At 34.6% G+C, this 13,839-nt stretch overlaps 1 protein-coding gene across 1 annotated transcript in view; it reads left to right on the top strand.

Moving 5' to 3' along the window:
• The window catches only part of DIAPH3 (diaphanous related formin 3), a 482,025-nt gene that overhangs the window by 216,469 nt on the left and 251,717 nt on the right, over window positions 1-13,839 (top strand). The window contains exons 18-19 of the mRNA XM_028105625.2: window positions 2,415-2,509; window positions 6,514-6,615. Coding sequence (XP_027961426.1) covers window positions 2,415-2,509; window positions 6,514-6,615 — 197 coding nt within the window. The remainder of the gene's footprint in view (window positions 1-2,414; window positions 2,510-6,513; window positions 6,616-13,839) is intronic.

Here is a 13,839-nt window from a genome sequence, read left to right as displayed (position 1 = left end):
GAAGCAGACTCCCTGCTGAGCAGGAAGCCCGATGTGGGACTCGATCCCGGGACTCCAGGATCATGACCTGAGCCGAAGGCAGTCACTTAACCAACTGAGCCACCCAGGCGCCCCTATATATATATTTTTTATGAAATTTTTTTCTAATTTCCAAGTTTTTTCTCCCCCAAATCTTGTTTCTTCTTAATAATCTTTTTCTTTTTTTTCCTGGCCATTATTTCAAACTTCCATTTTTTAAAATATTTTTTCTCCCAGGATTTCTATTTTCCTTCCTTTCAGGACAGCTTAGAAATGAATTTAGGATTTACACACACACACTCTCACACACACACATGTGCACGCACATATGTATTTTAGATATTTCAAGGTTTTATTTTCTATTCTTGAAGTCTGTTGCACAGTGTTTGATTAGTTTCAGTTGTACAATGTAGTGATTGGAGAGGTCTATACCTTATGCTATGCAAAGGGTATTTTTTGATTAAGCTAAAAAAATATCCTTTTCAGGATGAAGGAGGTAGATATTTCAAGGGCATTTCTCCACTTTGCCATAATGACTAAAGTATATAAAAGTATATATTTTTTTCTCTCAACGACTATATTCTTCAGAGTATTCTTTGATCTTTGTATTTAATGTTATAATCTTTCCTATATTTCCATGTTGTATCCATAGACTAGGTTTCTTGAGTGAAATTTATTGCTTCTCAAAGGAAATTAATAATTTCAAAGATTGCTTAATCTTACTAAATTTACAATTCAGGTATGTTTTAACAATTTGCTTTTTCAGTTTGCTTGCTCCTAAGGTTTAACATATTACATAATCTTTTTTGCCTTTTTTTCTTACTTTTATGTAAGGCTACCTACATTTTGCTCATTTTCTTTCTTAGATCTCAGGATATTCTAAATGAAGAAAAAACAAATGCTTTCAATCTTGAAGCAGATTTATCCCCTCAGTTTCCTTGTTTTTTAATTGTTTTGGTGCTTTGATGGTGTTTCCCTTTTATGGTGTCAGCTTTTATGATTAAGATATTCTTTTACCATAAAGGAGCTAAATGGACATGTGAAATTTCTTTTAGTATTTGTTTTTGTTAATATTTACATTTAATTCTACAATCATATACAACTTGTACATGATCTATGGATTTTGATCTTCTCTTCCCATTAATTACTTATGATTTCTTTGAGATCATATAGTTAATCTATTTTTGTGCTTTTTAGTGTCCACTATGGGGTTATCCTGTTAAAATTTCATTAATCTCTGTTGCAGTAACATTTATATCGTTTATTCCATCTTGTTGGGATATTAAGGATTATACCCATCCATAATTTCTAGCATTGTTATCCCATATTTATGACTATTTGAGTTCAGAAATGTGTCAGTGAAGCTGGTGATGAGAACACAGACGGTGCCCTTGTTGCTTATTTGTAGTTGATCTGCGGTATCCTCAGGTATATGGAATACAGCTTTCAGGAAAGAAGTCGATCATGTTTTCTCAATCTTGTAAAAAATGCTGTCTTTCTATGAAAATGCCTACAGACAGCATGACATAAGTTTAGCATCTAAATTAGTGGGCTAGTGGTAGCAAATTCTGAGTATGTTCAAGAAGTGACATCTGTCACTGAAGAAGAGACATTAATAGTAGAATAAGGGAGGAAACAGCAAAAGCCTTGAATCTAATACTGTGAAAATATCCTTACTTACCTCAATAGCTTTTGAGAAGATCGTTGTGTTTTAATATTAGATATATGAGGCATTAGAAAAAATAAATGTTGAAATTCTTAGTAATTTTATCCAATCTATATTGGATATATTATCCAATCTAATCCATTTGGATAGTTTTTCAGGAAAATTTGTTTTCTAATATTGGATTTTCGAGCTTTAGTTACATGCAGAGGCTATTTTTCTGGGATATTGTCTATAATATTTTGAAACAGGGAAGTGCTATTATAACTTAAAATAGTGTTAATGCACTAAGCAGGTTTCTTAAAATATTTTTTGTGAACTACTTAGTAGGACTGGAAGATATACAAGCTAGAAACACATTTAGACAAATATTACATGTGCATCTTGGAGTTTCATGGTTCTTTTTATTACAATGTGATGTTTTTATGGCATACCAAATATATTTCAGGGTTTTTTTTTTTTATCACATGAAAATTGGCACCATTCTGTGATAGGCTAATAATTAAGCATTAAAAATCAACCTTGTAACCAGCATAATAATAAAGGACTGTTGCTTAAATAGTAGTTTTAAAGCTAGAATAGAAAATGTGCTAATGAGCCTTTCCCCTATTGTAATTACATTCAGTGTTTAAAGTCTCTCATTTTATGGATCATTTTTGATTTTTTAGAGAGAACTACATCTCAAATTCTTTTCTTCCCTCACTCATTATGAACCTCTCCCTCCTCCTTTTAGCAATCTTCCTGAGCTCTTTTCGGGTGCCATATGAGGAAATCAAAATGATGATACTGGAAGTGGATGAAACACAGTTGGCAGAGTCTATGATTCAGGTAAATAAACTGGCAGAGAGCTTAAATTCCAATATTTCATTGCAAGCTTCTCATTAAATAGAAATCTGTAAGTGAAGCAAAATTCTTAAACCAAATCATTCAACTGGAAAATCATTGCTGCATAATTAGTTTTAGCATAACTTCTGCTTTGCCAGGAGATAAAACTCTGCATCTTCTCTTAACTGCAAACCAAATGTAATGCTATCAAAATGATTACATTTCAATTGTTTTAAATGACTGTTTCTGAAAGGCAAATTGTTTAATTTTATATATATGTTTTTGTTTTGGTTACAGTTAAGATTAGTAATAAGTTAAAATTTATTTGTATAATCCTTTTAGAATATGTTTTTCTTAGACTTTTGTCTTATAGGGTCATATTATGATTTGATACAGAAGATAGAGGGTAACTTTATTTAAAGTTACCTTTTATTAACAACCCTTCCTTGAGTCATTTTGTGTTCCTACGAGTACTAGAAATTGTGGGCATAGCATTCTGAATTCATTCAGGTGGCTGCGAGGTTTTTTAAATGGTTTTTACCCACAGTAGTATTTAAGGAATGCTAGTACGGTACTAGAGTTGTTCGCTGAATTCTACATAAGGCATCAATAATGCATATCTTGATAAAACGTAAAGTCGGCGAATCAAACCACAAATTATATAGTGAGAGAATAATATCTTCTGTTTACTATCTTTCATTCTTATAATGGATGTACTTAGAAGAAGGATGTTTTTAGCAATAAAAAGAAACCAGAGATTGTTAGTGTCAACACATGTTTAAAATTATTTTAGACATTTAATCCATCAGTTGATGGTATCTTTAGCAGCCTTTGGTTTTGCCTCTCCTACCTTGTCTTCCCAATGTGGTTGTGATATAATCCTAGTAGGAGTTTGCATTGTGAATCGCTGAGACACTCAAACAATGTGATCCAGTAACTCTTGAAGCCTTCATTCTCTAGCACTTTCTTTTTACTAGATTTTTGTCTTTGTGACTGTTGATTGTAAATGTGCCTTGTTGGGAGTAGACTTAAAGTTCCTTAAAGAAAATTTTTCTACTTAATATATGTCTGTATTTTTCCTAATGCATTTGATATTTACAGAGTAGCTTTTAACTTGATTACATGAATATGTTGGATGTTCAGGTGGCTCTTGGACAGAGATGGGGGAAGAATTTGGATTTTTTAAATTCATGTCCAAAGATCATCCAGTTCCGTAAAATTTCTTAATATATTAGTTTTCTATTGCTGCTGTAACAGTTTACCGCAACTTTAGTTGCTGAAAATAACACAAATGTATCAGCCTACATTTCTATTGAACAGAAATCTGGCGTGTGTCTTACCATGCTAAAGTCAAGGTGTTGGCAGGCTTGCATCCTTTTCTATAGGATTTAGAAAAGAATCTTTTGTCTTTTCCTGGCTCCTCATGGCTGCCCACATTCCTTGGCTTGGGACACATTTCTTCAACTTTGAAGCAATGTTGCCTCTCTTCTTTCTTTCATAATTACATCTCCCTCTCGCTCCATTGTTCTCTCTCTCTCTTCCACTTTTAAGAACTTTTGTGGTTATGTTTGGCAGTTCAGATAATCCAGAAAATTTTTCCTATTTTAAGGTCAGCTGATAACAACCCTGATTTCCCTTTGCCATGTAATCTAATATTTCCACAAGTTCTTGGGATTAGGTGTGGACATCTTGGGGCATGTGGTTTAGGTCATCTTTTGCCTACCACACCTACTAAATATAAAACAAGTTTTAGGAGTTTAAAATCTAAAGACTTAGTTTGAACTTTTATAGATTGATTAAAAAATAAGAATTTCATGCTCTTTGAAGTCTTATTTTAATGTTAAAAATATGTTCCTAATTGTAAAGTGAAGCACTGCCGACTTTGAATAGGGCATTTTTGGAAAAAACATAATAATCACCATTTTGGTAAGCTCTGTTCACAGTCATAACTTTATTTTGGCATGTCTTATTACATATTCGTATATAACCAGATATCAGTAGTATGCTGTTTTTGATATCAGCTCTCTGCCTCATTCTTTACCTTTATTTGTCTTCTAGTAATTAATTCATTTAGTATATATTATACCCACCATGTGCAGCGCATAATGTCAGTCTCTATTAGGCATGGATTTTGCCTTTTTGGAATTTATGGTTTGGCAAGGGAAATGACATTTACCTATATAATTACAAGATAAACATGACTGGATCAAGAGTTTATTTATTTAGAATTAGAGGTTGTGTTAGGGGAGCGCTGTGCTGTGTGTGGAGGTGAGGGTATTTATATGTGTGGAGGTGAGCATTCTGCAGGGTTGGATACAGTATGGATGTAGAAAAGGCAGTATGGCTGTGTGAGTAATGGAGCAGGGGTCAGTTATTCTGGCCCTAATAATTCCCTGTGCCATGAGGGAAAAGCTGGGGGGCAGGGGGCAACTGTGAAGAGTTTAGTTTGATAGGACCTTAGGATTTGTGAAAGGATGGTGAATTTGGTAAAGGGAGAGACAAGGGACATTTGGGCTTATATTCGTACAAATCATAATAGTTTCATTACTTTACAGAGTAAAACTAATCAAGTGAAAAATTAATAAATTCATGATAAAAGATTAATTATATGTTAACTACAGATATTTAAGGGGATTTGATGGTCATCTAAAAGGATACTGAAGAAATTCAAGGCCGGATTAGTAAATAACGCACATAATCCAGCTGTCAGCTAGAATGGTTGAAAGAAACATAAATAACCAGGTCTTTGGGCCTCAGGCAATTTTAATAAGAGAAATTTCTATTTATATGGAAAAATCCTCTATTGCTTTTATTCAGTTGGTAGTATTAAGAGCAAATACTTTTTTAGGGATTATCTTAAATTGCCACTTTTTTTGTTTTTGGCCAGTCAACCAGGTTTTTGTCCAAAGGTACACAGTGAGTCCAAAACTTGTTCTTTGATCTAACTACTTTGATATATAACATTCTCTAACATTATTTTTAACTAATGACACTTTTGGGGGAGTTTTTCCCCATAAATATATATAGCATGATGCAGGCTTAATTATAACTTGTACTTGACTTTGGGCTTGAACAGAGTATACTGATGCTATTATCTGGAGTTTTGAGCACCAACCAGTCTGTTTCTTTAATTTTAATATCAGGACACTAACTTGTTTATAACACTATTACAGTCAATTATATTTTGATACAGAAGAGCTGTGTAGACTTTTTCCGCAGGATTGTGTAATCATTAAAATTCTAACAGGGAAGATAATTTGTGTGTTTATTTGGTCTTTATCCATTGGGAGTGTTTCTCTTGTCTAAATGTGTGGCATGGGAAAGGCCATGGATAAAAGGAGGAGCCAGAATAACCGAGAACCTGTGGTTTCTGGTCTGCAGGTGATACAGGCCAAAGGCCATGGGCACTTAAGTTCCTAAAGGTTATCTCTATGAGCTTTTTATCTGCAAAATACATCATTCTGTGTCTTCAGTGCCTTTTCAAGTTTTCTTCCCCATCAGAAAAGTTAGTCTTTGTTTTAGAGATACTTTAATTTTTATTATTAAAACTGTTAATCATGTTCATTAAATCTTGGAAGCACTTACATTAAAATTCCCCAAATTTCATTTCTTTCTCTTGCCTTTTAGTAGCAATATGATAATTTCTTTTATCCCCTCGAATGAAGTGTTAAAATGTTTGGCTTTGACTGAAATTTCTCGATCACATTTACCCAGGTGAGAAAGCTGTTCCTTTGGTGTAGGTTGAGTTTTTCTTTCTCAGTTTTGTAGTTAATCAAATAAACATTCAGTGGCGCTAGATTTGAATATATAACTCTAGAGAGAAAAGAGGAAAATTGCCTGCTTTCAAGATGCAGAGAATGCAGTGTAAGGCTGAGTACAAGGCTGAGGTTACCTAATAAAAGTAAAGATTGACTTTTTCAGTGGTTTCTTTGCAATAGTTGATGAATCTTTCTAGAATTCAAGAAGCACATTTAGTGAAGATATTTTCTTGTGGTTTTAATTTTTAGAACCTAATAAAGCATCTTCCTGATCAAGAACAATTAAGTTCATTGTCTCAGTTCAAGAGTGACTATAACAACCTATGTGAACCTGAGCAGTTTGCTGTTGTGGTAAGTACCATCCATCTCTCAGCATTAGCTCTCCTGGGTGGGGATTTTTATACTGTGCCACACAGGAAAGGAACTGTCAGGCCTTTTCACATCAAGATTGTTTTATAAACCTTTAATGTCCATCTTGCCTTTTCTTTTTTTTAACCTAAGGATATTTATGGAAAATTATCTTGATTTCAAATATATATATTGAAACTATAGCCTTAAAGGAAGTCCAAGGAGTTTTTTAAAGTATAACTTGATTATTTTGCATGTGTTCTCTATTTCATGTCAAAATGTAAGATGAAAACTGCACTCCTATGGCAGACGAGTATATTTATGATTTATTCTGGAGCTACATATTCTAACATCCTGCAAGAGTAGCTTCAGTTTCTTGTTCTATCACTCACCTCTGTTCATCTCCTGTTTTAGACTGTGGAATTAGAAATACAGTCTCCTTCCTGGCAATGAGGATGAAAAATGAATACCTTTTAAAAAAAAAACTTTGGGACCCCTTGATAATCATCTTGTTCCAGCCTCCTATTTATAGACGTTGGGGTCCGAAGAGGTGAAAATACGTGCCAATGTTATATATTAGCTGAGTTGCAACTTCAAATTATAATTTTATTAACGTTTCTTTCTTCTCTTCTTTTTTCCTATCATTAAATTATCATTTTGAGGGTGGTTACATTCAGTCATTATGAGAATACTTTAGTGTTTCATTTCTTTTTATTTTTTTTTAAAGATTTATTTATGAGAGAGAGAGAAACGGGGAGGGGCAGAGGCAGAGAGAGAGAGAAAGAGACTCTCCGCTGACTGGGGAGTCTGACATGGGGCTCGATCCCAGGACCCTGGGATCATAATCTGCTGAAGGCAGACGCTTAACTGACTGAGCCACCCAGGCGCCCCCATTTTTTTATATGTAAGATGATTTTTTTCCCTTTTATCTTCAGTTCTATTACCAATCTCCAGGGATATGATGGAATTGTATTTGAAATAATTTTGAAAATTTGGGTTGGCTAACTAAAGGACTGTCTGCATACCATATTTTGCATGTTGTAGGCATTTGCTCTTAAACTACTTCCTGTTTCTTCATAAACCCATTCTCCTCACCCCTCTCCACAGCACCTGCCCCCTCCCTGAGTTCACAAAATGCTGATTAGAACACAGAAGTGGGGTGGGGGGGAGCAGGGTTTTTCCTATTTATAGTCTTACAAGTTTGATTATAAAACCTTTTAACTTATTTTCTTTACAAAAAAAATTTTTTTTTTTTTTTTTACCCAGTTCTCTAGGGTACTATTTTCTCTTCTCTTTTTCACTTTCTTCTGTATTTCCTTGTTTGCTTTATATTCTTTTACCTGATCACGTTGTCTTTCTTTTGCTCCCTATTTGATGCTCTACCTGCACTGTCTTCCATTGGGAATAAGTGAGTAAGGGAGGATTTGCATTAAATTTTTAACCACAGACTTTTTTGCCCATCTTTTTTGACTCTTGAATGAAGATTACAAAATGTAAAATTACAGTTTTAAAATACTTCCCATTCACATTAAATCTGAAACACATACAAGCTTATGTGAAAATGCCTCTTAGGAAGTAACTTATTACACTGCACATCATCACAGAAAAAATGTAAAACTCTTGCCATGTTTTAGTGATTTTCACAGAAGAATGAGCTCAAACTTGCAGTTATTTTAGGTATATTTAAAATAGCCAGGTTATGTCCTCCTTTGAAAATCTGGAGTTCACATCAAAGAGCCGTGATTTATAAGCGGTGGTATTGTAGGGGTCAGAAAGTTAAAACAATTATATTTCCACATACTAGTGCTAGAGATTATAGTTTTGATTTTAAGACAAAGATGGACCACTTCCATTTCAGGACATGTCAACTCAAACTTGACCTTGAATCTTCACATTCCATGCCAGGTCATACCTGACTGCAAGTGGAATTTAATCTAGAAAGAGTAATGCTATTGAAAAACATCTGCTAAAGACAATATGAACAGTGCTTTATCAAATGTTGATTGTGAATATTCTTGAACACATTTTTGTAAGTTCTAGTTTGTGTGGTACCAACATTTTAAGACATAATTGCTTTTGTGAAGAAAGGAGAAAGTAAGTTGAGGAAAATACAGTGTGTGTGTGAGTGAGTGTGTGTGTGTGTATTTTTTTTTGTCAAATAGTAATATTCTTCAACTTTACCTTCTTCCCTTGCAACCTTTCACCATTCCCAATCTGTCTCCTTCTACTTCTCAGACACCTACCTCCACCAAAAAAGAGAGGGGGAAACCTACTTAAAGTTCTAAACAATACTTGAGAATTACCAAAAAATATGATGGACAAAATTCTAGAGCAGTGTGGAATACCTGAAGTTTTTTGTTCTTTCTGGAATAAACGCTCAATATTAAGTTTCTTTAAAGAGTGGTATGTTTTCAATTTATCAAGATTATATAAGTAAGATGATTTGGTGGTTTTAGGAAACTGACTATAATTATCGTGTATTTCTGTGATTCCCATTATACTGTTTCATTTTTATTTTTTTTTTTTATTTTTTTATTTTTTATTTTTTTTAAAGATTTTATTTATTTATTTGAGAGAGAGAGAGAATGAGAGATAGAGAGCATGAGAGGGAAGAGGGTCAGAGGGAGAAGCAGACTCCCTGCCGAGCAGGGAGTCCGATGTGGGACTCGATCCCGGGACTCCAGGATCATGACCTGAGCCGAAGGCAGTTGCTTAACCAACTGAGCCACCCAGGCGCCCCTATACTGTTTCATTTTTAAAGTAATAAACTTAATTATGTTTGTATCAGATGGGCTATTACCTTGAGGTAAGCTAAACTGCAGATTCCTACATGACTTTTAGCTTTTAGAAAAACATTTACTTATTGACTAAACTTAGATTTAAAGTACTAATCATTTCTACCTAAAAACCATCAATGTATCACAGACAAGGAATAGGCAAGGGTTAGGGTAGACTTTGCACCCCCAAATGAGGCCAACATTTGCCTTTTCATTTTCACCCAAGAGGGACTTTTAGCTCTGTATCGTCTTCCGGTTCTGTGACCTGATAGTGATTTCTGTATTGTTTTCATTTTAACAAAAATCACTTAAGGGTAGCTCAGCCTGTTAGGCGTCCAACTCTTGGTTATGGTCTCGGGGTCGTGAGATCAAGCGCCACATCAGGCTTCTCATTGGGTGTGGAGCCTGTTTAAGATTCTCTTTCTCCATCACCCCTTCTTCTTGCTCTCTCGCTCCACAAAAAAAAAAAAAAAAAAACAGTGAAAACTCTACAGTTACATTATTTGCCAGTTTAACTTTTTCTTTCATCCAGTTATATAAATTTACTAATTTGATTCATGTGGATTACAGAATTCTCACAAAAGGTATGTTCCATTTCAACAAACATCAAAATTTGATATGATAAAGTCACTATAGTTGTTTGCATTATATAAACCTTAATCCCACTAAAGAATTATGTAAAACAATAAACAAAGCAACTCCACCAGGACACTGGCATTTGTTTACATCATTTTCCCTTTGATGGAAAGGCAGTGTGCAAAAGTGATACATTCAAAATGCTAGTAACCAATGTCCATTGAAGACCAATTTGAATATATAAGACATAACACGTAAATTAGAAATATGTTTTACTTTTGTCATGTATTACTTAGATACAACGTTTTAGAACACTGTGTCCTGTATAGAGTGTGGTATACAAATAGACTATTGAGAAATACAAATAGACTATTGAGAAATACTATGAATAAATATTCATTGGATTGTATGTCCCTGAAGCTTGCTTTTTTTTAATATTTTATTTTTTTAATTTAAATTCGATCAGTTAACATTAATGTGTATTATTGGTTTCAGAGGTAGAGGTCAGTGATTCATCAGTCTTATAGCCAGTGCTCATTATATCACATGACCTCCTTAATGTCCATCACCCAGTTAGTTAGCCCATCTCCCAACCCCCCGCCCAAGCAACACTCTTTCCTATGATTAAGAGTTGCTTATGGTTTGTCTCTCTCTGATTTTGTCTTGTTTTATGTTTCCCCTATGGTTCTCTGTTTTCTTTCTTAAATTCCACTTGAGTGAGATCATATAATTGTTTTTCTCTGATTGACTTTCATATGTGTGTATTCTTTCCAGGTTTTCTATAATATAGTATTTCATATGCACGTTATTTCTTCCTTGAAAGTGGAAGCAAAATTTTTTAATGCAGATACTATCACTATTCAAAAAAACAAGTTTTTAATGCATGAATACTAGATACAGGTACTTTTGTGCCTTGAAGGGTTTAGTCATTCATCTGTTACTTTTAGTAATTCAGAGTCTTGAGGTACCTTCCTGAACTAATTCTCCTTGCAGTCTTTATGACTTGGATCTCGGCCAGCTGAGCAGGACAGTTGTTAGGTGTTCTGGAGCTGGTCCTGTCTGCTCTGTAGTCTAGTTGTGATGGTGACATTGGCTGTGGTTGGTGGTCTGGTACCTTTTGGAATTGATCCTCTGGCGCTATGAATTCAGGGTCTAATAGTTTGATACTATTAAGTTGTTTCTGTAGCTGAGTAGAGTATAGTTATATGTCCTATGTTTTCTGGGAGATTTTGACATATGAAAAATAATATCCCTTCAAAAATCTGAAACAGTTACTGAGAGACTAGAGGTTCTAGTCAAACGGTATTTTAAAGGAGTGCTCTGGGAGGTGGTCTATCTCTGTATCTTTTTGTGTGACTTGAATGAGACCATTTGCATGCTGATTTTATTTGTTGGTTTGGGTTCTGGGCAGAGGACATTGAATACTAACTGTGCCTAATTTGAAATATTCTTTTCCCTGGACAGTTCAGGACTCTTTTTATTGTTGAGAAATCAGTTTATATTTGGTAGGCCCTCTCATGCTTTATTCAACTTAATTTTCTATCAATAAGTGAAGAAGTAAAAATATACCTGCCTCTTTTCTTGGATTCCTTCCTTCCCTCTTCAGCTCTAACACCTCCTCACTTATCCTCCCAAAATACTGCCTACTTATCAAACCTGATTTTAGTTTTATGACTATTTTTTTATATTTGCAGTTTCTGTGATCAGTAAACCGTTAGGTAAAATCACTGTTCTCACAGTATCATGGTTTAACTGTGGGAGAAATGAGATATGTGAATATACAGTGGGATCAGAAGATGAGCTGAAGTTTGGAAAAATGCCTAAAAATTTGCATTTGAAACTTGGTGCAGTAGACTTTCTTTGATTAAAAATTCTGAGTTTTTGAGTATTTGTCTCCACATTATTTAATTCTGTTAAGCTGCCTGTTCTTCAAAGGGATTAAAACATTTATAGGAAGACTGAATTGAACAAATGTCCTGTTTGTGTTCTGTATTTTGAGCTGCCACCATTTGGTGTCACTATAGGGCAGGGCTTTTAAACTTTGTGCGTGAGAAGGCTCCATTGTTTTTTTGTTTTGTTTTGTTTTTAAATCAAACTGTTGTAGGAAGTTTATGCATATTTCCTTGCATTAAAAATGCCTGTTTTAGAATAAACCCTAATATTCTTGTTGTAAAGCATTCAAATAATGTATAAAAATATTGAATACATTGTGGAAGTTCCTGATATCTCACTAGCTCACTGCATCCCATACAAATTATTTTTAACATTTTGTTGGACTTCCAATCCTGTTTCTTTGTATTCACAAATATATGCATGTTCATATGAATATTTAGAAAAATATATTGTTCGGAAACTTTTTCATTGTAAAAAAAATATATGTTGAAGATAGTTATTTTCATGATGTACTGGTTTTAAACTTTTTTTTAAGGTTTTATTTATTAGAGAGAGCACAAGCAGGGAGAATGGCAGGCAGAGGGAGAAGCAGGTTCCCTGCTGAGCAGGGAGCCCGATGTGGGACCGGTCCAGGACCCTGGGATCATGACCTGAGCCGAAGGCAGACGCTTACACCTGACAGAGCCACCTGAGTGTCCCTGGTTTTAAATTCTTTAATGGTATTTATGGTCTTTAATGTGACTTTTTCTTTTAACTCTTCCTCTAAAGGATGGTTAGTTGGAGGGTTTTAAAATAATTTTGTATACATCTTCATGTATGTACTTGGATGCACTCTTCAGAAATATTATGTCAGTACCCATTAAATTGTATGTCCCCAGGATTTTTTAAAAGAGTAATTCTGCATTCATCTTTATATATGCATTTGAAGGCAGTGTATCTTAGATGTTGTGAGTATGGACTCTGGATTTCAATCCTAGACCAGCCGTATCAGCTGTGTGCTCTTGGGTAGTTATGTATCTCTACCTCAATTTTCTTATTTATGAAATGGGACTATATTATTTCTTTGTGCTGCCATAACAACTTACCTACAAACTTAGTGACTTCAAACAACGGAAGTTTATTATCTAATAATTCTGGAGGTCAGAAGTCCAAAATGGGTCTTCAGGGCTGCATTCCTTCTGAAGGTTATAGAAGAATATTTGTTTCCTTTTTCCAACTTCTGGAGGCTGCTCACATTTGTTGGCTCATGGTCCAGCGTCATTGTGGCTTTTGTCATCACATCTATGAACCTCTCCTCTCCTTTTATAAGAGTCTGTGATTATATTGGGCCTACTTGGATAACTCATGATAATCTACCCCTCTAAACATCCCTAATTTAATCACATCTGCAAAGTCCCTTTGACATGTAAAATAATGTATTCAAAAGTGTTAGGGATTAGTGGTTATATTTAAGGGATCATTATTCTACCAATCGCGGGGGCAATAATAGTGCCTACCTCCATTATGTTCTTCTGAGTATTAAAAAATCGATATAGTGAATATGTGTAAATCCTCTTATAATGATAAACTCTTTATAAAGGTTAGCTTTCTTTTTTTTAAATTTTTTATTATGTTAATCACCATATATGACATCATTAGTTTTTGATGTAGTGTTCCATGATTCATTGTTTGTGCGTAACACCCAGTGCTCCATGCAGAATGTGCCCTCTTTAATACCCATCACCAGGCTAACCCATCCCCCTACCCTCCTCCCCTCTAGAACCCTCAGTTTGTTTTTCAGAGTCCATCGTCTCTCATGGTTCATCTCCCCCTCTGACTTACTCCCCTTCATTCTTCCCCTCCTGCTATCATCTTCTTTTTCTTTTTTCTTAACATATGTTGCATTATTTGTTTCAGAAGTACAGATCTGTGATTCAACAGTCTTGCACAATTCACAGCGCTCACCATAACACATACTCTCCCCAGTGTCTATCACCCAGCC

The sequence above is a fragment of the Eumetopias jubatus genome, unplaced genomic scaffold, assembly GCF_037043125.1.
Source record: "Eumetopias jubatus isolate StellerSeaLion01/CBP00866 unplaced genomic scaffold, mEumJub1_p1.0 scaffold_3, whole genome shotgun sequence".
NCBI lineage: Eukaryota > Metazoa > Chordata > Mammalia > Carnivora > Otariidae > Eumetopias > Eumetopias jubatus.
Note: the sequence above shows the minus strand (reverse complement) of the source record. Positions and strands in the feature narration are given on the sequence as shown.